At 38.6% G+C, this 24,448-nt stretch overlaps 2 protein-coding genes and 1 long non-coding RNA gene across 7 annotated transcripts in view; all 3 read right to left on the reverse strand.

Moving 5' to 3' along the window:
- Positions 1–7,858, reverse strand: part of LOC115590287 (serine/threonine-protein kinase ppk4-like) — a 336,079-nt gene extending 328,221 nt beyond the window's left edge. The window contains exons 1-3 of one of the 3 annotated variants that reach the window (XM_030431610.1): positions 6,137–7,847; positions 5,858–6,021; positions 5,549–5,772 (exon numbers count right to left, since the gene is read on the reverse strand). In XM_030431610.1, coding sequence (XP_030287470.1) covers positions 5,549–5,772; positions 5,858–6,021; positions 6,137–7,790 — 2,042 coding nt within the window. In that variant the 5' untranslated portion in view covers positions 7,791–7,847. Of the gene's footprint in view, positions 1–5,548; positions 5,773–5,857; positions 6,022–6,136 lie in introns of all 3 variants that reach the window. The other 2 variants (XM_030431611.1, XM_030431609.1) reach the window with 2 other exon arrangements.
- A 48-nt stretch (positions 7,859–7,906) lies between these two features.
- LOC115590293 (serine/threonine-protein kinase/endoribonuclease IRE1-like) lies at positions 7,907–24,137 on the reverse strand. 3 transcript variants are annotated; one of them, XM_030431629.1, is made up of 6 exons: positions 22,508–24,137; positions 13,987–14,150; positions 13,680–13,903; positions 12,889–13,018; positions 12,691–12,791; positions 11,633–12,531 (listed from the first exon to the last, which is right to left on the reverse strand). In XM_030431629.1, the coding sequence occupies exons 1-6, from the start codon at positions 24,051–24,053 to the stop codon at positions 12,411–12,413; spliced, it is 2,286 nt and encodes a 761-aa protein (XP_030287489.1). In that variant the 5' UTR covers positions 24,054–24,137; the 3' UTR covers positions 11,633–12,410. The 3 variants fall into 3 exon arrangements, with proteins under 3 accessions (XP_030287491.1, XP_030287489.1, XP_030287490.1); XM_030431630.1 differs by lacking the exon at positions 22,508–24,137 and adding an exon at positions 14,254–16,077; XM_030431631.1 differs by lacking the exons at positions 11,633–12,531; positions 12,691–12,791; positions 12,889–13,018; positions 13,680–13,903; positions 13,987–14,150 and adding exons at positions 7,907–8,087; positions 21,919–22,142; positions 22,228–22,391.
- On the reverse strand, positions 19,244–21,425 carry LOC115590303 (uncharacterized). Its single transcript, XR_003985733.1, has 3 exons — positions 21,293–21,425; positions 21,123–21,217; positions 19,244–20,789 (listed from the first exon to the last, which is right to left on the reverse strand). It is a non-coding gene; the product is annotated as an uncharacterized LOC115590303 (long non-coding RNA).
- Positions 24,138–24,448: the final 311 nt, after the last annotated feature.

A 24,448-nucleotide genomic window follows, 5' to 3' on the forward strand; every position in this document is an offset into this window, starting at 1 on the left:
GGTAAAATGAGCCAAGCGGGTATAAAAAGAGGAAAAAGCGGGAAGAAACTAAAAAGAAAAACGCGACACATACAAAGTTAACACGTTTTTGTTTTTTGGTTTTTTATCTTACCGACACCGGTTGATATAAATAATAACGTTAATGTCGAGGAACAAGTCGTTGCAGACTCAGAGCCTGAGGAGCGAGTAGTTCCCGAGTCCGATAGTGCAGAGTGACAACCCAGTAGAGTTGGTGGAGGAGACGAAGATCTGGTGGTGAGTAGGTCAAATAGAACCCTTCTTCTGACGACGAACGTGATGTTGACCTACTGGAGGATGACCCGGCGCTGTGGCCAAAATATCTCAATGACAGAGAGGAGCTGCGCAGTTGTTCAGAAAGGACCCGTTCAGATGGAGACAGACTTTTCTAAAAATCAAGACGGTCGGCGATTCACAAGCTGTAATCACTATGCTATTGAAGAACGGGGAGAAGATTAACAGGTCCTGCACAGACACACACACACAGCGCTAGCTAGTAGAGCCAGATTTCAAACACTACTCTAACGGCCACAAACGGTCATTTTGACCGCTAGATTTTAAACTCTATATTCTCTCATGTAAAATACCCACCTGCGTGATGAATCCATTCAATGTGTCATGATATTTTTTTAAAACGAAATAACACCAAAATGTTAATTTTAACCAATTTAATTATACATTTATCAATATTCATGTCATCGCACACAGTAAACCGTAATTATTGCATATATTTACACAAGATTTTAATAGAGAAAACTCAGAACACGAAAATTAACAATTAAAAGTAACGTTTTTGATTGTGAAACATTTTATTTTAACACTTAATAATATATAATAAAATAAATAATAATAATCGAAAAAGCTGGAAACGAGCTGATATAAAACAACAACAAACAAAGAGCTGTATGTCTGCATGTGTTCCTATGGTTTGGTTAAATTTAAAAAGGTTTCAATTTGAAAATAAACTCACAAATTACTTGAATACATTCTCCTTTTAAAGACCTAGTCTAAAATTTCTGGATTTTATCAATTTTGAGAGAATATTCAGGGGATAATGGTAAAAATGTCAATGTGGTGTAACCATTAAAACTTTGTACCAAATACTTAAACTTGTTCAAAAAGGATTAAATTCTCTATAAAACACATTATCAACTAGTTTGGCATATTCCTACATGTGTGTTGTTTAACAATGGAACGTTATTGTTCTGAATATTATAACATATTTGGGGAATTGTGTCTGTCAAGTCAACTTCCTAAATTGTCAAGGAAGTTTTGTTCATTTGTGTTAGAAGACCATGTGGCAGGAAATGATATCACAAAGACGGACCCCTGATGAGCCTGACTGCTGCATGCCAAGGTTAGTAGATCTCTCTTAAATCTTGATAATTTGACATTTTTAGGGTATGGTCAGGTGTGCTTTGAGTTACATGTCAAATGGTATGACCTTAGGAAATCATTTATAATTCATAATAACTGTAAAAATAAGTATTTATTTAAAAAAATGTGTTTGAAATCTTCACATCAAGGCCATGTGCTTACATAGGTGTCCATCATAATGCCTGTTAAATTTGAATTTGAATTGAAAAGTCAAATGATGTAACCGGTTTCACCATTTGACTGTTATTGCATTCCTTTCGGTTAGAGGCTGATTTTGTCAAATATCAGAAGTTTTTTATGCTGATTGAAGATGTAATATGAACTAACTTACTATGTTGAACTATTTTTAAGTGTTAGTGTTATATTTCTTAGAAAAAAAGTGGCAATTTATCCACAGCTTTATTATCAAAGCTATGGAAGGTTAGGATAAAATCATTATTTTGCATGGCTTTAATATTTTTGAAATGTTTAGCTTTAAATACATAATTAATAAATATTTGTATTCCATTCACTTTCAACTTTAAGCTGTATATAATATATGTAATTTACTTAATGAAGCAGCAGTGGGTGAACAGTGATCATGTTGAAAATGAACAGCAGCTTTAAAAAGACTTGATACTCCAACAAAATGATAAATGTTTGTCAAAGATTAAAATTTAGATCAGTTAAATTACATGTATTAACTTTCTATTGTTTCATAATTATTGTAATATAATAGAGCCTCTTTTCCCCCAATAGATGCCAATAGATGAAGAAAAAGTGGCTCGTCACAGAGCACGAGTCAATGCAGATTCTGCAGCAAGGGCCATTTACCTTGCCAGAAGGCAAGAAAGGTGGTTGTACACACACAGACACACACACACACACACACATACTGACACAGACAGACAGACAGACACACACACACACACACATACACACACTTTTCCAGGGAAATACTGTCTTCTGAAAGTCAGTAATGTAGTTATTTAGACTAATTGCTTTCATGTTTCTATTTTACTATTTAGTTATCAAAGGAGAAAAAGAGAGGGAAATACTAAAGATACTCCAATAGCTGAGCTTTCCAAATCAAAGCAGGAGAAGTTGAGGCAAAAGTGGAGAAAGTATCAGCAAGACCACAGAGAACAGAAAAGGGTGCTTGCTGATGTTCTCAACTTAAGCCCACCATCTTTGGACACATCAGATGAGCAAATTCAGCATCTTGAAAATCCTGAGCCCATGCATAATCATTTGGATGATCATGACTATGAGCAGCCAGTTGTAGAGAGGCTGCAAGCATTCTCAACTCCTGCAAATTCAGAGAAGGAAAGAAAGAAGAAATACCATAGCTCAGTGCTGGAGGAGAGGGAAAGGCTGAGGTCTGAACTGCGCAAAGTTAAAAGGGTACTCCAGGCAGCAAAACAAAAGACAAAACAGATACAGAGGAAACTGCATTGGCAAAAGAAAAAAAAGAAAATGGTCAGTTAAAAGAGCAAAATGGAAAAAACTAAAAGAAAGCCTCACAAAAGAGAAGAAGAAGTGGCCAGCTTTCTCTGTAGGGATGAGAATAGCCACATGTTATCAGGCAAAAAGGACACAATAACAGCTATGAGACACCTCAGACTGTCTTACAGGCAATTTGTTAGATACTGCCCTTTTTTTATTACACCTGCAAAAGACTGATAGAAATATGTGTGCTTGTATTGACCTTGAAAAGATTAAGCTACTTGTTGACAAACTGTACCACAAAGGCATTCTCCTTACCAACAGAATCTCAAAATTGCTAGCAACTATTGCATGTGACACGACCAACAAGAAATAGATGTATGTGCTGCTACAATGAGACTGAGTTTGAAGGACCTCTGGTGGATATTGTTTTAACATGGCAGCAGTGGTCCAGGGTAGTCACATCTGAAGAAGGCAAAACCTTTGCTAACTTTGCAAAAGTCACACAAAGTGGAAAGTGTGATGATCTGCTGGCTTTGCTTAACAAAAAGCTAGACTCTCTAGCTAAGCACCAATTCAACTGGCTCCACCAGGTCAAAACATTCAGAGAGCTAAAAGAAACATTACGAAAGGATGAAATCTGCATTCATGTAGACTTCTCTGGGAACTATGGCTGTAAGCTCAGCAGCTGAGGTACTTTACAGTTTCCTGAAGGATCAGCCCTCAACCATCAAGTACTTTTGGATATCGGAGGAAGCCATTGTGAAGTACGATGAATAAGTCCCAACAAATGTCCCAGCCGTAAAAGGTACACTGAAAATCCATCAAGTGACCTCTGAAGAGCCAGCTGTGATTCAGTGTAAGGAAATCTCATGTTTCTGTGCAAGACCTGATATCTGCAAGTGCTATGATCCAAGCCCAGCTGATTTCCGCAACCTATCAGAAGATCTTCCTTCAACATCTACCAACTGTCAGCAGGATCTGAAAGGCAAGTTCATTCTGGTCAGATATGAAAGTAAGCCTTTCGTGGGACAGGTCATCCAGGTGGTGGGCGAAGAAGTGGAAGTGAGCTGCATGCAACAGTAAGAAGAAAGTCTTCACCTGGCCTCATCCACCTGAAATCCTATTCTATTATGAGTCTGATGTGCTGCACCAAATCTCCGAGCCAGAACCTTTGAACTCACGTCATTCAAAACTCATGACAGACGACTGGAAAACATTTCAAACCATACACGTTTAACACATTCATTCATTGCAGTCAGGTTCATTCACATGATTTTTGGATGTTTGTTTCTTAAATTAATTCATAAAAGAACATTCACATTTTTCGTTTCGTTTTTCGTTTCCGCTTTTCCGTGAGGGTCGCGGGATGTTGCCGCTTTTTATCCCCCTGAGGGGGGCTTACTGGGGCCGAATCCAGTTCCACTCACTGGGCGAAGGCCAGGGTACCCCCTGAATGAGTCGCCAGCTCATTGCAGGACCCTTACTGATGGCAGTGGCTGCCACGCAAGGTGCCAACTGCACATCAGGAGCAATTCTGGGGTTCAGTATCTTGCTCAGGGATACTTAAACATGTAGCTCAGTCCCGCCCAGGGGAGCCGGGGATTCGAACCAGCGACCTTCCCACTGAGCTACAGCCGCCCAGTGAGATGATTTTTGGATGTTTGTTTCTTAAAATTATGTTCTTTTATGAATTAAAAGAAATGGAAAAAAAATATTAAAAATGAATGTTTGTTTCTTAAATTAATTCATGAAAGAACATGAGTTCACATGATTTTTGGAAGTTGTTTTTTGAATGATTTCATAATAGAACAGTTAGTTCACATGGCTTTTGTTGCCATGTTTGTTTCCTAAACTGTTTCCTACAGAAAACACCCTATTCTTGTTGTTGATGTTTTTTCTTCATTGAAAATAATGAAAGGCACAAGGTCAATTGACCTTGTTGACTGTCATGCTTGATTTGTAGTGGCAGTTTCTTCTGTAAAAGCAACATGGTCAGGTGGTGTAACTGGTTTTGTCAATTGGTGTAACCAGTATTTTTCATAAAAATATTGTAATTTACAGGAAAATTCATGGGGAATAAGATGTAATCCTCTGTTGCAATGTATAACCATATTTTTTAACAGTTGATACATAATTTGTCAAATTCTATTCAGCATTTGTCCTGGTCTGTATTGCAAATACGCATTAAAATTCTATTTAAAATAATCAAATCAAATTCTACAAACAAATCTATTTCAGGTAATATATTAAAATTAAGTAACTGTTTTTATAATTACACTTGCATACACTCTAGGTTAAAATACATATTTAATATTTCTCCTTTTGTTGTGGTTACACCACTTGACATTTTCAGGGGTAACCCATCTTTCCTTTTGTAAAAAAATGTTCAAAATCTATTTGGAATTACATGAAACCAACAGAATTACAAGATATAAATGTTTGCAAACCTAATACAAGCTTTTAAAACTATTTATTAAAACATTTTTGAATTGCTCATGATGCAAACTCTTATTTGTCACTGACCCACATATTAGAATCTCCAGTATTAGCATGCTATGATGCAAGACTAAGATGGTGACCATGTTAAACAATATACCTTCTTAGCATCAGCATGTTAGCATCACTTAGAGCAGCCTCACTGAGCCACTCATGGGCATCGACTCTTGTTAACACAATGCGAGCTGCTATACACGGGAATAAAAGGTGACAATGAAACTGATGCTACCTGTCAGGTTTCCAGAAGAAGGGATGACTCAAGCATTCTTCCACTGTTGGTCTCTTTTTTGGTTCCTTATGGATCATCAACTCGATGAGGTCCTTTGCCACCGAATCTTCAACATGGTCCAACATGTACAAACCTTCATCAATGTTGTACTCACATTTATGAAGCTTGTCGCCGAAAGGATGGTGTCCTCCAGAGAGGATGTAATAAATCAGCATCCCTGCCACCTAAAAATTGAACAGATCATTTGAGCAATGATAGGAGTATTCTTCAATTATTCATCAATGCAGTTTGTGTTGTAGTAAAACTGACCTGTACATCAGTGTTTGACTTGTATCGTATGTCAGCTTCGTCTGTTAAAGTCTCCCTGGCCTTCCAGCATCTTGTTCCTGCACTGCCTGTGCAATAAGTTGTTTGGCCCTTGAGTAACCGTCTACTGATGCCAAAATCTGCTAATCTCGCCCTCCCGTTAACATCTACGGGACAAATAAAAAAAAAAGGTATAATAATTAAAATTTGGAATACTGTTACAGTCATTCTGAATTTCTGATTTAATTTCATTACTCCAATACATTTTGAACTTTTCCTTACCAATCAAAACATTCTGTGGTTTGAGATCACGGTGGACAATTGGAGGATTTTGACAATGAAGCACTTTTAAACTCTCCAGAAACTGACAGACAAGTTTCTCTTTCTGCAGACCACCATCATTTTTTCTGATGCATTCTTCCAGGGTGTCTTCACAAAGCTGAAGACCAAGATATCCAAAGTTCTCATCCTCTGCAAAGTCAACGTATCGTACAATAGATGGATGATCAAGTTCTGGAAGTCGTAGAAATCCCTCCTCATTCCTCAGCGTTTGATAGTTGCTTTTTTTCATTCTCTTGATAGCAACCTCAGTGCCATCATCTCTCAGCCCCAAGAAGACGTCAGTACCATCACTGCCCTCTGCTATGCGGAACTCTTCATCATTCACATACTTCATGCTCCCAACTCTGGTTACTCTGCTTCCATCAGTGCTAACCAGATTCTCTAATTTTTTTCTCCACCTCTTGCTGATTTGTAGCCATGTGTGTGTATCTGATGACACAGTGGTGTTGGAGTGGAGTGGCTGAACATTTGAAGTTGACTCCACAACAGGAATTGATGTTGGATCAGTTGTTTCACTCAAATACTTGTCATTTGGGTCTTCTTCCTTGTCTGATATGTCAATATTCTTGTTATTCTTTGTCTTCTTGTTGGTCTTCTCTTTCCTCGGCCCAGGTGAGGCTGTACAGTCCTCACGTTCCACGTTTGGTTTGCTAAAATAATTGTTCAGTCGTCTGAGAACTTCTTTCAGCTTGTCATTGTTGGTCATTTCTGCAGACATCAGTATGTCCTCAGGCACTGCAGTTGTCCCCACTGATGTAAAGATTTCACCCACATGTTCAACTGAAAGTAAGTTTGCAAATACACCATATGTGAAGACTCTGATCTCTGAGTGGTGATGGACCTTGACAAAAGGAGCAACTGCTTTGCACAATTTCTTGACAAAGTTCAGATCCCAGCCATCTGTGCCTTTTGTTTTCTGTGTTATCACATACAGTGTTTGCAGAACAGTTTCACACACATCAGGTCTCTCTTTTAAGCGAAGCCTGTCCAGTAGTTTGGGGACTAAAGCTTGTGCTTGTTCATTTGTTATTTCCTCCACAGTACACAGAACTGCATGTAAAGTAATAATAGTGTCATGTACATATTCCTTGCGAATGTTTGGAATGCGTCTGACTGCTCCTTCAATGTAGGTGTTCAGATTTCCAGTGTCCTTCAGCCATTTGATACTTCCCTGGCGGTATTTCTCTCCATCTGGCCCAGGTTCAGTAAAAAGAACTTCATTAATGGTCAGATGGGTCTGAGGATGCTCCAACAGCATGTGACTGTGAAAAGTTTTGAACACTTGTTCTGGTGTTTTACTTTGCACAGCAATTTCCACATCAAGAAAATATCTGATTTCAGAGCATAATTTATCTCCTTTCGATGCGAGCTTGTGAATCAGCCGAGTTATTTTCACATTGTCAGTCACATGTTGAGGATGAGTGCCATCTAAGTGTGTCACCAATGCACCAGCAGAGATGAGCACTTTTGCAACGTCATGTCGGTTGTTGATGGCAGCAGTGTGCAGTGGTGTGTATGGATGTAGATCCCATCCATCTGGATAAGCTCTTGCTTCAAGCAGTTCCTCCACAAAATCAAGTGGTGCATCATACATTGAGACACAATGCAGAGGTGTGAAGCCTTGCTCTGAAACATTGTTTGGGTTTGCACCCTGCCGCAAAAGGAAAGTAAAAATATCCCAGTTGTGAGTTACAACAGCAGCAGTCAGTGGGGTTATGTAATCATTACACTCTGTGCATGGGTAAAGTTCATTTATGTCGTTCTCCTTTAGTAATCTTTTTAGCCTCTTGAGGTTGTTGTCAAATACACACTGTATTATACGATGTGTTCCTGTTGGAGGTGCTGGCAGTTGGAACTGTGGGTTGATATTCATTTCTTTTCTTCAGTGTAACTGTGAAAAGAAAAAGTTAGAATATTACTGTTACATGAGGTATGAATCATATCATTTTCACATTAAATCTTATTTAAAAACATTTTATTAAGGTGAGGTACAAATCCATCACAAGCCATTCCCTGTAACTTCATATAAGTACCAGAAGTAATGCAAAATCATTTCTACAACTAGAAAACTCATCCAACTACTACACTTGTCCTAACTTTTGTTAAGATTTATTCATTTAAATTTCACCTGACCACTGTGACAAATCACTATGCCCTCATGACCACCTGACCAGAGATTCCTGTGCACTCTTATCCACTTGTCTGATTTATGCACACTGATTTGAGTCTAAGACACTGTGATACAATTGTCATGCACCAATACTGTATTATTAAAAGAGCTGTTCATATCTTATTGATAAACGAGATATGTTGCAAGCATTAGTCCTATTTATGGGGGGTTAATACATTGGAGAGAAAAGCCAGGGTATGAGAAAGAGCACAGCTGCTTTCCAATGGACAGGCAAAGTTCAAGAGATAACACTTGTTTCGCTCAGAGGCATCAAGGTGAGATTTAGAGAGTCAGCCAGTTTCAAACCAAGAAAGTCCTTGATCAAGCTTTACTTAATGATACAATTCTAACTAAATGGTAAAAAGTAAGTTGTAGTTTGTCTTATCTCAAATGAACAAATACGTAGTGCAACACCTTTCCCTCACTGAACTTTAGAATTTAAACTTCCTCCTTCAGGTCTGCAACAGGAGTTAAACTTTGAATAAGCAGAGCTGTGGACTTTTCGTTAATAGACTTTGGTGGTCGCAGGTACAAGGTGAAATATTGTGTTTTCATGTAAACTTTCATTCTGATGACTTCAAATAACCGCAAGAGTGAAAACTAAAGGCGAGTCGGTCAACATGACTGTGTTTGTTTAAGGTGAGCACACTGATCATTGGTCATGAATAACCGTCTGTTATTTTGACCTCAATCTCTTCCACGTTTTTCAATGTGTTCACTCCACTAAAACACAAAAATATTCGTCTCAATTGGGAATTCACTGTCTCTATTTTACTCATCGATAACATTCATAATTGCAAAGATAATCAATGTTTGTCTGCCATTGTTTTCCATTCAAGCAGAGGATGATGAATGTTAAATAAATCCCACATTCAACCTTGACTTCAACTCGCCCTCATTTCCACAACCGCTGCTCAAGCAGACAAATAACAATTCAAACTCTATACGCTGCTTTTCCACACAATTCAAGCAACACTGCAGTTTGGCTCACAGCTTGTATTCTATTTTTTTATTTCACATCTGGAAGTTCTTTTGAACTTCCCTTCTCTGATTTTCAGTACAAGTTGAAGGTGAATGTTGAGAGAATTGTAGGAAAATGAACTTACAAATTTTAAGTAGTGTGTACCGTAGCATGAATTATGTTGATCAAAACCTTAACATGCTGTGCTTTATCTGTGTTTCTTCCTGCTTCTCCCTCTGTCCCGAGAAAGGAAAAGACCTGTTAGATGATGGGTTGGGCTTTTACAGGAAGTGGGAGGACTATCCCCTTGTAGTTTTTAACCCTTTGTTAGGTCAAAAATGACCTGGTGACATTGTTTTCTTGCAATATCTTCTATCTTCTTTATATCTGACCCACTAATGGAAGAGTGTCGGGTCCAATCACCTTTCTTTAGAGCAAAGCTGGTCTAGTAGTTGGGGGACTAAAGCTTGTGCTTGTTCATTTAGTATTTCCTCCACAGTACACAGAACTGCATGTAAGATAATAATAGTATCCTTTACATGTTCCTTGTGAATGTTTCATTGTCACCTTTACATGTTCCTTCAGTGTCCTTCAACCATTTGATATTTCCATGGCGGTATTTCTCTTCATCTGACCCAGTTACAGTAAAAAGAACTTCAGTCATGGTCAGATGTGTCTGAGGATCCTCCAACAGCATGTGACTGTCAGAAGTTTTGAACACTTGTTCAGGTGTTTTACTTTGCTCAGCAATTCCCACATCCAGCAAATATCTGATTTCAGAGCATAATGTATCTCCTTTCCTTCCTTCCTTTTAAAGTTGTGAATCATCTGACTTATTTTTTCATTGTGAGTCACATGTTGAGGATGAGTGACAAGTAACTCGGTCACTGCTGCACCAGCAGAGATGAGCACATTCACATCATCCTCTCTGTCATTGATGGCAGCAGCTTGCAGTGGTGAGTATACCTGTAGATCACATTCATCTGGATTAGCTCTTGTTTCAAGCAGTTTCTCCACAAAATCAAGTGATGCTTTATATAGTGACACATAATGCAGAGGTGTGAAGTTGTTCTGTGAAATATTGTTTGGGCTTTCACCCTGCTGCACAAGGAAAGTAAAAATTTCCCTGTGATGAGTTAGTTCATTAAGTTTCAGTTTTGGTCAGTCAAGGAAAAAAAGATGATCAGGTCACTCCTCCAAATCCAGACTTGTTCAATTTCTTGCAGTTTAAACACAATAAGAGCACAAAGCCTGTTACTGTTTAAAAAATAAAGAGAGAAAGATTATAAACGACAAATAGTTAAAAAAAACTCTAACCACTCTTATAATTCCCACATCACATTGTGATATTTCAGTGTTTATAAATGATGATACTGTATCACTCACTGGTGCTTTTAGATGAAGCGCAGTCCTCCCAGTGTGTTTTTCTGGGTAGGCTTGGTTATGGGTATCCATCTTATTGATCAACTTTGATGGAAACTGCAACACCTCAAATAATTATTATGAGTTGTTAATAACTGTCTCGTGCTGCTGTTCTCAAACTGTGGTGGTATGTGAGCTCCCTCTAGTGGTATGCACAGGAATCCAAGGAACATTTATAAAAAAATAAAATACATCAAAAACGTTTAGGAACATATAGTTCTTCATAAAATACAACAGAACTGTGAATGGCTATGACTAAACTGAAGTGTAATTCAAAAATAAGTTTTTCTTTCCTGTAATGAATATTTTTTTGTTTCAGCATGCTATATAGTCACATACATACGACATCCATGACTGCAGTAAATACCAAGCAACAACCTCGAGGGCTGAGAAATGAAGCCAATGCAGGAGTAACATAAATTGCAGTCCCTCGAATGGCCACTTGAGGCTGACTCCAAAAGTGAGTCAATTTCCACTGCATCTCCATCTTTTTTTCTGTCTGTCTACCTTACTCTCTCTTCCTGTTCACAGTTAGTAAGATCAAGTAATTCCCCAGAAATGAAGATGAAGTTGCAGTGCACTACAAAAGTTCAGGGCAAAGATAACACGAGCTCCTTTAGAGTACGTGGGCATTAGTCAAGTTAATGCCCTGTCTACACAATATTATGAATATTTTGTGTGCAACAAAGAAAGTATGGGAAGTAATTTATCCTGTGAGGGGAGACTAGATGTTCAATTTATGTTGCGCTATATTTTAGCAGCCATAACCTGAACATAACATAACAGAACATAACGAAACATTTCTTCAAATCATATTTTCATACATCAATTGCTGAACTCTTACTCATTGTGTATTCAGCGTGTGTAAAACAAACTCAAGAAATAATCAGAAATCTCTTATATTTATTTAAGTTGTAAAAATACATATATATATTCAATACTATTAAATTAATGAACAAGGTCTCTCCATGGACTGTTTCAAAATCCATGGTGTGAGGTGGGAAAAGTTCTGGGTTTTGGGTGAGTTGGCATAGAATGACCCAATGACCCATTATTAAATAACAAATATGTAATAGAATAAATAACACATTTTTGGTGCACTGCAAGAGGAGAAATGATCTTAATTTAAGACATCTTGAAATCATACTAAACATAATTATTTAGGTCCTCAAGTTTAAACTTGTTTTATATTCTGAGAATAACTTCCAATATGCAAAAAATGAAAACAGAATGTGTATGTTGTTAAGGTTTATGTGGAAAACTTATCTTAAATTAGATGAATAAAAAAAACAACTTTGACACAATTGTTCTCACTTCAGTATAAGAATTTAATGCAACACAAAGGTGTTACCAGGGGAGATTTGGTCGTAGCATGTACATATGGGCACACACATACTGAAAACTTAAACAGCAATGCACATGACACTGCATATAAGCATATGGGGAAGAGGCAAACAATATGTGTAACTCAGTCAGTGTCATTTCTCTGTCAATATTATCAAGAGAGTCTGGAATCTTTCCAAGGTATAAAAACACTGATCCAGTCTGTAGTTGTTTTTAAGTTAACTTAACTTCAAGTCACTGGCTGGAGACTGCTGAACCTTGTAGAGTGTGAATTGCTCTGTAGATTGCATCAAGCAGTTGGAGGTGATGTCTTCTCTTTAACACATTTCCTTCAAGGGGGTCTCCGAATTCCACCCTTGTGTCTTAGCAAACTTCCAAACACATCCAAAGAGATCTGGAAACATTGACATCAAATCGACTCTGGCTGCCTCCTTGGTACTACAGAGGAAAAGGAACATATTTATTACAGTGGATATATAGTAGATGGATATATAGTAGGTGTATAGTATCAACATGTAGTGGAATGTAATAGACATTATTAAAAACTTATGAAGAACTTTAGTGACATTTTAAGGCCCTTCACCACTTTTAACTCACTAGTGCTCATGAAGGTTTCGGATGAAGCGCAGTAATCCCAGTATGTGATCAGGGTAGGCTTTGTTCTTGCCCTCCATCTTCTGGACCAACTCTGGTGGGAACTGCAAAGGAAAATATAATTAAGATTGAATCATACGTAAAACATACCATAAAGCAGAAATAAGAATTACAGTGTGACAGTTTTTATGTTGCAGTCACCTTATTTTTCCACTGTCTGAAGGATCCATCCCTGGCGTATTGTTCCATTGCACCAATCCGTTCCGGGGCAGCATTTGAATACTTTGCCACCTCCTCTCTGTTGCCAGTCCTTCTCAAATATTCAACTCTCCTGAAAAACAGTTTATTTTTGGATATTTGAATTGCAAAATAAAGAGAAGAGACCTTAAGAAATAATATTCATTGAAAATAGTGTTAGAGATTGAAACCGACAAGTCAGTGGTTGTCAAACCATATTTCATAACCTCTAACTATGCATAGCATGGATCTTTACACCAACATGCCTACTTGACTGAACATGAACACTGTTTAGCATGTAGGTGCTCTATAAAGCATTAGCTGGGCATGGAGGTCCTTACTGCAGTGTGCTCTGTCTGAACTGCCCAATTGGTCAACATGGGAGCTGAAAGGATGTAGGCAGCACTTTGCTGCACTCCCAGCTTGATATGTAAAGGACAGAAATGAGTAGGGTACGCCAAAGAGTAAAATGTAAAAGTTCCTATACTGTGTATAGCCCACTTCTCGATTATTGTTTAGTTGTTATATCTGCTTTTAGAGGCCTTTAACAAACACCATCTCCAATAAGCACAAGTGATGTATGTGGTCTGCAACAGTGTTTGGAGGGTGTTCCAGGTGAAGTGGTCCTCAAGGGATAATATTTCACTCTTGACCACAATTTGAAACCAACCAGATGAGTGCTAAAAATGAAATGAAAATAAGAAACAGGAAATTTAAGTCATCAATCTATCAATCATTCAGGTTTTCTTCTTTACCTGTCAGTGGTCCAGAAGAAGGGATGACTCAAGCATTCTTCCACTGTAGGTCTGCTCTCTGGTTCTTTACTGATCATCAACTCGATGAGGTCCTTTGCCACCAAATCTTCAACATGGTCCAACGTGTAGAAACCTTTATGAATGTTGTACTCACATTCAAAGGGTTTGTCGCCAAAAGGATGGTGTCCTCCAGAGAGGATGTAATAAATCAGCATTCCTGCCACCTTGAGAATTAAGAGAACAGTTTGCAATATAGGAAGTATTTTCTCCAAGTCATCAATTGAGTTTACATAGCAGTAAAACTGACCTGTATATCTGTGCTCCGCTTGTATCTTATGTCAGTTTCTCCTGTTAAAGTCTCCCTGGCCATCCAGCATTTAGTTCCTGCTCTGCCTGTGCGACAAGTTGTTTGTCCTGTGGATAACTGTCTACTGATGCCAAAATCTGCTAGTCTCGCCCTCCCGGTAACATCTGCAGGACAAATCACAGAAGACGATCTCAGACATTAAAATTATGGTTCATACTTAAATTCAAATAATGTTGTTATTTTTTAAATATTTTAAACTTTTCTTACCAATCAAAACATTCTGTGGTTTGAGATCACGATGTAAAATGGGTGGATTATGACAATGAAGCGCCTTTAAACTCTTCAGAACCTGTTTGACAAGTTTCTTTTCCAGCACCTTTCTTTTTTCTTTCTTATTTTCATCTTTATGTAAGCCCAACTCTTTTGTGACATATTCTTCCAGGGTGTCTTCACAAAGCTGAAGACAAAGATATCCAAAGTTCTCATCCTCTGCAAAGTAAAGGTATCGTACAATGGATGGAATTTGAAGTTCTGGAAGTCGTAGAAATCCCTCCTCAGTCTTCAGCTCCTGATAGTTGCTTTTAGTCATTCTCTTGATAGCAACCTCAGTGCCATCATCTCTCAGCCCCAAGAAGACTTCAGTACCATCACTGCCCTTCGCTATGCGGAATTCTGCATCATTCACATAAATCATGCTCCTAATTGTGGTTACTCTGCTTCTATCAGTGCTAACCAGCTTCTCTAATTTTTCTCTCCACCTCACGCTGACTGGTCGCCATTCATCTGTTAACACATCATTTTGGTCGTCTTGTTCTTGTTGCTTTTCCATCTTTTTCTTGGACTCAGGTGAGGCTGTACAGTCCTCACATTCCTGGTTTGGTTTGCTGAAATAACTGTTCAGTCGTCTGAGAACTTCTTTCAGCTTGTCATTGTTGGTCTTATCTGCAGACGTCAGTATGTCCTCAGGCACTGCAGTTATCCCCACTGATGTAAAGATGTCACCCACATGTTTAACTGAAAGTAAGTTTGCAAATACACCATATGTGAAGACTCTGATGTCTGAGGGGTGATGGTCCTTCACAAAAGGAGCAACTGCTTTACATAACTTCTCGACAAAGCTTCGATCCCAGCCATTTGTGCCTTTTGTTTTCTGTGTTATCACATACAGAGTTTGCAGAACAGCTTGACATATATCGGGTTTCACCCATGAGCAAAGGTTGTCCAGCAGTTTGGGGATCAAAGCTTCTGCTTGCTCATTTGGTATCTCTTCCATTGTACAGAAAACTGCATGCAAACAATCGATCGACCTCTTTAATTCTGTCTTTGGGATGTTTGAAAGGCGACTGACTGCACCTGTAATATAGGTGTTGACTTTTTCAGTGTCCTTCAGCCATTTGACACTTCCCTGGCTGTATTTTTCTTTACCACGGCCAGTAAAATTAAAGAGCATTTCAATAATGGTCAGATGGGTCTGAGGATTCACCCGCAGCATGTGGAAGTCAAATGTTTTTAACACTTCTTCAGGTGTTTTTCTTTGCATTGCAGTTTCCAGATCCAGGAAGTATCTCATTTTGCGGCATAATTCATTTCCTTCTGATGCGAGCTTGTGAACCATCTGACATATTTTTTCATTGTAAGTAATATGTTTAGAATCAGTGTCAGGTAATAATGTCACCAGTGCACCAGCAGAGCTGAGCTTTTTCATGACATCATCCCTGCCACTGATGGCAGCAGTTTGCAGCGGTGTGAATCGCTGTAGTCCACGAATATTCCATCCATCTGGATTAGCTTTCCACTCAAGCAGGGTGTCCACAAAAACAAGCGATTTGTCATTTGATAGTGAGACATAATGCAGAGGTGTCAAGTCATTTTGGGATTCAGTGTTTGGGTCTGCACCCTGCTGCAACAGGAAAGTAAAGATATCCCACTTGAAAAATAAAACGGCAGCAGTCAGTGGAGTTATGAGGTCATTACACTCTGTGCATGGGTAAATGTCATTAATGTTGTTCTTCTTTAGTAATTTTTTTAGCTTCTTGAGGTTGTTGTCAATTACACACTGTATTATAGGATGTGTTTCTTTTGGGGGTGCTGGCAGTTGGAGCTGTCCGGTTATATTCATTTCTTTTTTTCAGTGTAACTGAAAAAGAAAAGGTTAGAATATTACTGTTACATGATCTATGAATCATATCATATTCACATTAAATTATATTCAACAACCTTGTATTTAGGTGGGGCACAAATCTATCAGAAGACATTCCCTGTAACTACATATAAGTACCAGAGAAAACTTGAAAACTCATCTAACTACTACACTTGTCCTAACTACTAGAATAGCTGACAGCATTAACTCTGTGTTTGTTACACAGAGTGCCACACCTTTCCCTCACTGACATTTAGAATTACAAACTTTCATTCTGATGACATCAAATAACCACAAGAGGGGAAACTGAAGGAGAGTAGGTCTACATGACTGTGCTTCTTTAAAGTGAAAACACTGATTATTTTATAATATAATTTGATGGTGAGAAATGTGGAAAAATTAACTTACAGTGTTCAAAGTAAGGTGTCCACGGTAGTATGAATTCTATCTATCAAAACTTAACATGCTGTGCTTTATCTGTAGTTCTTCCTGCCTCTGACTCTCTCTGTCACGAGACAGGAAAAGACCTGTCTGAAGAGGGGTTGGGCTTCGACAGGATGTGGGAGGACTTGCCCCTTCTACTCTTTACTTCCTGAACATTGTTCAGTCATCATAGCCTACATACGATCTACAAAGAGTGTCTTATTGGTGAAAGTGACTTACAGGTAAAAAAAATACCTGGACAGGTGAGCAGGTGAAGGCAGTTGAGCTGACTGCTGAGCAGAGAGATGCCGGAGAAACCTGCACATGAGCCAAGCAGAGAGGCACAAACACATGAAACAAACCACTTGGGATCAAAAGGCACAAGATACTATATTTGAGGTTTTATCTGGAGAGTCACCGGATGAGACAGGACAATCTGGCACTGATGAGAGGTGAAAACCAGGATTATGAAGAGGCAGTAGATACATTGATGAGTCACAGATGTGTCTCATGTCTACAGCAGTGACAATACACCCACAAACACACACACACACGCACACACAGGGAAGCATCAGGTGAGGGAAAAGCAGTGAGGAAACAGGTAAAAACACAACAGGGTAAAAAAAAAAAACTCCTGCTGTGACGCTCTGATGGCCGAACACACGATGTGGATATGAAGCCTGCTGACTTAAAATGGGATCGGCTGTCTTATACTGAAGTGAGCAATTTCATAATACGAAGACATATTATGTAACTCTAACCATAATGTAGACCAGTTCTTGTAATGATAGTGTATAAAGTAGTATTGTGTGTATGTTGGTAGTAAAGTATGATGGGCAGTGTCTTTCTGGGATCAAAGTAGATGTGAGCACTGAGACTGGACCACATCTGTAAAGTTGCTCTCATAAAAACAAAACAAGGAGCTGAAAGACATTAAAATGTTTCAGCTTTTTCAAAATAAAGTGAAACAGACTTGTGGGATTATTGTTGGCTTTGCTGTTACGAAGACAGCTGACTTGCTTTCTGTTTTTCCTCAGAGTTTTATCTAATGACAACTCTGGACAAAATGTGGGTTTATTCATTCATTTCATCCATACTGGACTTGTGGAAACCAGATAGAAATTGCACCAGGCTGCCAGACCGACTGTCAGTCAGCCTCCATTCTTCCAGGAAATGTGTTGCCTGGTTGCAGATAAACTAGCATGGTGACAGTGAGATTTATATGGAGCCGATCTAAACACCAATGGTGTCATTCTTGTAGAGCAGAGCAGCCCGATGTGTGGCCAACGGGCCAAAGTTGGCCAAGATAAGGTTTCACTTTGACGCAGATTTTTCTAGCAAAACACATATAATCACAATATAATTTGAAGGTGAGTGTTAAGAGAAATGTAGGAAAATAAACTTACAATGTTGAAGTGAGGTGTCCACTGTAGTATGAATTCTATTGATCAAAACGTATCCTGCTGTTTCTTCCTGTCACTGACTCTCTCTGTCACGGATAGGCAAATACCTGTCTGATGATGGGTTGGGCCTCCACAGGATGTGGGAGGACTTTCCCCTTCTACTCTTTACTTCCTGAACATTAATATGTGACTGTTCAGTCATCATAGTCTGCATATGTCTACAAAGATCCAGTATCCAGCCTTAAAGAATACCATCAGGCACTATTCTGGGCTAAAGAATGGGGCAGTTAAAAAAGTAATTGAACCTCTCTGTACATTAACAGTTAATATTTGGCTTAAGTAGTAGTTGTAGTAATGACACAGATATTTCCATATATTTCCTTGAATTTATATATTTTCTTGAATAAAATCAGAATTGTAAACAATGGGCCTCATTCACCAATATCTTCTTAAGAATCTTCTTAGATTCTTTCTTAAGTTGTTCTTAAGAGGTTCCTTAAGAAAACCCTACGTCAGATTCACCAACTCGTTCGTAAGCCTCAGAATTGTTCGCAGCTGTGTTCTTACATTGATGAAAGCCGCAGGAGCAATATATATGCCATTGTTTTGCGGGCCTTGGATAGAGAAATGCCACGTATAAATAGGGTCGGGGGGTTACTAATTGATGGCATGTTTCCAATTTACTTGATTTATCTTAAATCATTGGCACATTTAATTTATTTTAGAATTAAAATTATTTGTAAATGACCAAAAATATGAAATAAATAAATAAATGAATAAATATGACAGAATTATCACTGTAATATTGCATTTTATTGAACTACACAAGAGGAGAAAACACAACCATGCCAACATTTCGGCACTGAAATGTGCGTAAGAGTACTCCTGAGTGTTCGTAGGATTTGTTCTTGCCTAAGAAAAAATCCTAGATAAGAAAAAATTCATGAATGCCACAATCTTCATAAAATCTTCGTAAGTGGGACTTAAGAACAAATTTGTTCGTAAGAACGGTTCATGAATGAGGCCCATTGTGCATTCAACACTCAACTTATGGTGATAAACTAGAGCAAAAAGTTTGTCTCTTGTCAGTTTAACATGTTCATTTGAATAATCACCGTACAAATATCAGCTTTAAGATCCCAATGTCCTTTGTTAATGTGTCATTTTATTGTGAGATTTCCCTGTCACAAAGTAATTAATGCTTCTTAGAGAGGAGAAGATGAACTGTGACTGATAGAGCCAGAGCTCTAATGCTAATGATCAATGAATGATAAAACACATCTTACAGTCATACTTTTACACATTTATTTTGATACTCAGCTGACTAAATGTACAGTATATTTTGAGAGTAACATTCAGTATGCTCAAAACAAAAATCATACAAAAGAACCTGCATGTTGTGAAGCTTGCATATTCCATCAAGGTTTTATTTTTTGCAAAAGCACGTTGTAACTCACAACTCGTAGTGTAAAGACCAACTTTATTATCAATGTGTTTTTGCTTGTTTTCTTTCATACAATACAATACAATACAATACAAAGACCATGTAAGAAAAATATCAGTATAATATTAGTACTCTCTATATGACCACACATGTATCATCTGTCTGCAAAAACTCCACTAACATTTGGGGAAAATAAAGATTCCACTGTCCTTTGTGAGGAAAGTAAAATAATTCCCACATCACATTGTGATATTACACCATATAAAAAGGAACAAATTATAATATCAAGGGTCAATGTGATCTTATTGATCCTTCACCCTAAAACAAACATTATCAAACATCACTAATTTTTATAATCAACAGATAATCTTATAATACAGACAATCCTTCCAAAACCTTAAAAATATCCCTTTAAAAACAACCTGCATGTTGTAAAGCTTTTATATTCCATTACATTGTTTTAATTACAATATTCACATAATGAGAGGAAGCACTTAAGATTTATTTTTACATTTTTGACATCCTTCTCACTTTAGCAAAGAATTTAACCTCACGTTCTCTATTTCTTTTAAGTGCAGGTCTTTAACATCAGCCGTGTCAATGACAGACCAGGGTCAAGGTCCTACTGTTGGAGTTGATGTAGAACTACATCAGCACTCATTTATTTGCCTGAAGGAGCTTTTTTCAGTGAAAAGAAAGGTTACATTTAGATCATGTGGAAACATCCAGAGGCTTGTAGAATTGTCCCACCCACAAATATTGATATTTAATGATAGTTGTAGTCAGTGTGTGTGTTAAGAAGAGTCACTGTGCAATATACTCTGTTTACTTGGCTGTCATTCATGTGAAATTGATTGACAATGTTTTGTAATTCCTGTGAAATGGATTCAGTGCAGTCAATAAATTCTGAATATCTTCAGTGACACAGATATCGTGATGTATCGTGGATGAAATTTCTTGCAATATATCGATTATCGCAGAATCGCTGTATCATGATATTTTCGTTATCATGGGCGAAATATGGTGATAGTATCGTATCATGAGGTACCTGGTAATACCCAGCCCTAACCCAGCATCAGGTCTTGTTGCATTAATGCAGTTCAATCAAATCAACTCAGTTGTGGCAGGACTTTTTCTTTTCTACAGTAAAGACTCTGCTCATTCAAAGTATTGTCACTTTGCAGTTGCCCCAGACAGAAGTTGAGATTCTTGAACTGGCCTGCCAACATGATCCTCCTCTGTGAAAGGCTTTACTACTCTGGAGAACATTGTTCCAAACATTTCCTTCACAGGCGACCTTAAATTCCACCCTCTGCTGTTGGCAAACAGGTAAACACACCCGAAGAGATCTGGAAACATCGACATCAGATCAACGTTGGCCGCGTCCTCGGGACTGCAAACAGAGAGAAGAATGAATTGCACTACAATTAGATAAACAATAAAGGAGCTGTCAAAAACGGGTGTGGCTGTGGAGATCTGTGTGATGGAGGTCAGTAAGAGAGAAAGGATGAACTCATTCCAGGAATCAGGTAAAGTTTCTGTTAACATTGACTTTAGCAACAGACACCAACACAAGCAACCACTTGAGTGGGCAGATGATTCAAACAACAGCAGTATTGTAACATGAAGGCAGTGGAAGTGGGGAGATGGAATGCCACATTTATGACTGAATGTTATCAATAACACCTTTAAGGCCCTTCATCATCTGTAACTCAGTTTGACTTACTAGTGCTCGTGGAGGTTTCGTATGAAGCGCAGGAATGCCAGTGTGCTGTCATCGTATCTGTTTTTGGGATCCATCTTCTTCACCAACTCTGCCAACTGCAACACCAAAAACATCTAGTCATTAAGTGGAATTAAGGAATAGAGAAGTTCCAGTTGTTGTACAGTTGTCACCTCAGTTTTCCACTGTTTGAAGGATCCATCCCCGACACATTTCTCCAACGAAGAAATTAATTCCTGGTCAGCATCTTTCCACTTTTCCACCTCCTTGATGTTTCCGATCCTTCTCAAGAATTCAAATCTCCTGAAAAATGAAATGCGTTTAAGATGCTTGTTTAGTGAAATGGAAAACGAGACAACATGTGCAGTTTTACTAGCCATGTTATATCCATTCATGGCTCCCAAAAGATGGATCCTAATTAACCTAATGACCCCTGAAATGTTCCTCAGTGAAATCATGAAGTCCAATTTCCAATTTGTCCAGTAGTTTGGTTTCTGACCAAACACATGCAAAACTAATTCACGTCAACCAAGTTTAGATCTGGTTGTGTTTGGTATGAATTAGCATGCGATCATGCAAGACTAAGATGGTGACCATGGTAAACAATATACCTTGTTAGCATCAGCATGTTAGCATCGTCATTGTAAACATGTTAGCATGCTAATGTTAGCATTGAGATGAAAGCTCCACTGTGTCTTTAAGAGCAGCCTCACTGAGCCACTCGTGGGCATCGACTCTTGTTAACACAATGCGAGCTGCTATACACAGAAATAAAAGGTGACAATGAAACTGATGCTACCTCTCAGGTTTCCAGAAGAAGGGATGACTCAAGCATTCCTCCACTGTTGGTCTATTTTTTGGTTCCTTATGGATCATCAACTCGATGAGGTCCTTTGCCACCACATCTTCAACATGGTCCAAAGCGTACAAACCTTCATCAATGTTGTACTCACATTTATGAAGCTTGTCGCCGAAAGGATGGTGTCCTCCAGAGAGGATGTAATAAATCAGCATCCCTGCCACCTAAAAATTGAACAGATCATTTGAGCAATGATAGGAGTATTCTTCAATTATTCATCAATGCAGTTTGTGTTGTAGTAAAACTGACCTGTACATCAGTGTTTGACTTGTATCGTATGTCAGCTTCGTCTGTTAAAGTCTCCCTGGCCTTCCAGCATCTTGTTCCTGCACTGCCTGTGCAATAAGTTGTTTGGCCCTTGAGTAACCGTCTACTGATGCCAAAATCTGCTAATCTCGCCCTCCCGTTAACATCTACGGGACAAATAAAAAAAAAAAGGTATAATAATTAAAATTTGGAATACTGTTACAGTCATTCTGAATTTCTGATTTAATTTCATTACTTCAGTACATTTTGAACTTTTCCTTACCAATCAAAACATTCTGTGGTTTGAGATCACGGTGGAGAATTGGAGGATTTTGACAATGAAGCACTTTTAAACTCTCCAGAACCTGATAGACAAGTTTCTCTTTCAGCAGACCACCATCATTGTTTCTGATGCATTCTTCCAGGGTGTCTTCACAAAGCTGAAGACCAAGATATCCAAAGTCCTCATCCTCTGCAAAGTCAACATATCGTACAATAGATGGATGATCAAGTTCTGGAAGTCGTAGAAATCCCTCCTCATTCCTCAGAACTTGATAGTTGCTTTTTTTCATTCTCTTGATAGCAACCTCAGTGCCATCATCTCTCAGCCCCAAGAAGACGTCAGTACCATCACTGCCCTCTGCTATGCGGAACTCTTCATCTTTCACATAAATCATGCTCCCAACTCTGGTTACTCTGCTTCCATCAGTGCTAACCAGATTCTCTAATTTTTCTCTCCACCTCTTGCTGATTTGTAGCCATGTGTGTGTATCTGATGACACAGTGGTGTTGGAGTGGAGTGGCTGAACATTTGAAGTTGACTCCACAACAGGAATTGATGTTGGATCAGTTGTATCACTCAAATACTTGTCATTTGGGTCTTCTTCCTTGTCTGTTTTTTCCTTCTTCTTCTTTTTCTTCTTCTTGTTCTTCTTTTTCCTCGGCCCAGGTGAGGCTGTACAGTCCTCACATTCCACGTTTGGTTTTCTGAAATAACTGTTCAGTCGTCTGAGAACTTCTTTCAGCTTGTCATTGTTGGTCATTTCTGCAGACGTCAGTATGTCCTCAGGCACTGCAGTTATCCCCACTGATGTAAAGATGTCACCCACATGTTCAACTGAAAGTAAGTTTGCAATGACACCATATGTGAAGACTCTGATGTCTGAGTGGTGATGGACCTTTACAAAAGGGGCAACTGTTTGGCATAATTTCCTAACAAAGTTCAGATCCCAGCCATCTGTGCCTTTTGTTTTCTGTGTTATCACATACAGTGTTTGCAGAACACCTTCACATACATCAGGTTTATCTTTTAAGCAAAGCTGGTCCAGTAGTTTGGGGACTAAAGCTTGTGCTTGTTCATTTGGTATTTCCTCCAGAGTACACAGAACTGCATGTAAAGTAAGAAGAGTGTGATGTACATGTTCCTGGAGAATGTTTGGAATGCGTCTGACTGCTCCTTCAATGTAGGTGTTCAGATTTCCAGTGTCCCTCAGCCATTTAATACTTCCCTGGCAGTATTTCGCTTCATTTTGCCCAGTTACATTAAAAAGAACTTCAATCATGGTCAGATGTGTCTGATGATCCTCCAACAGCATGTGACTGTAAAAGGTTTTGAACACTTGTTCAGGTGTTTTACTTTGCACAGCAATTAACATATCCAGGAAATATCTGATTACAGAGCAGAATTTATCTCCTTCCGATGCGAGCTTGTGAATCATCTGACTTATTTTTTCATTGTGAGTCACATGTTTAGGATCATTGACAGATATGGGTGTCGCCAGTGCACCAGCAGAGATGAGCACTTTCACAACATCATGTCTGTCATACATAGCAGCAGCTTGCAGTGGTGTGTGAAACTGTAGATTACATACATTTGGATTAGCTTTTGCTTCAAGCAGTATTTCTGCAAAATCAAGTGGGGCTTTGTGTAGTGAGACATAATGTAGAGGTGTCAAGCCTAGTGCTGAAGCATTGTTTGGGTTTGCACCCTGCTGCAAAAGGAAAGTAAAAATATCCCTGTTGTGAGTTACAACAGCAGCAGTCAGTGGAGTTATGCTGTCTTTACACTCTGTGCATGGGTAAATGCCATTAATGTTGCTCTCCTTTAGTAATCTTTTCAGCTTCTTGAGGTTATTGTCAAATACACACTGTATTATAGGATGTGTTTCTGTTAGGGGTGCTGGCAGTTGGAGCTGTCCGATGATATTCATTTCTTTTCTTCAGC

The sequence above is a fragment of the Sparus aurata genome, chromosome 10 (assembly GCF_900880675.1).
Source record: "Sparus aurata chromosome 10, fSpaAur1.1, whole genome shotgun sequence".
Lineage (NCBI taxonomy): Eukaryota > Metazoa > Chordata > Actinopteri > Spariformes > Sparidae > Sparus > Sparus aurata.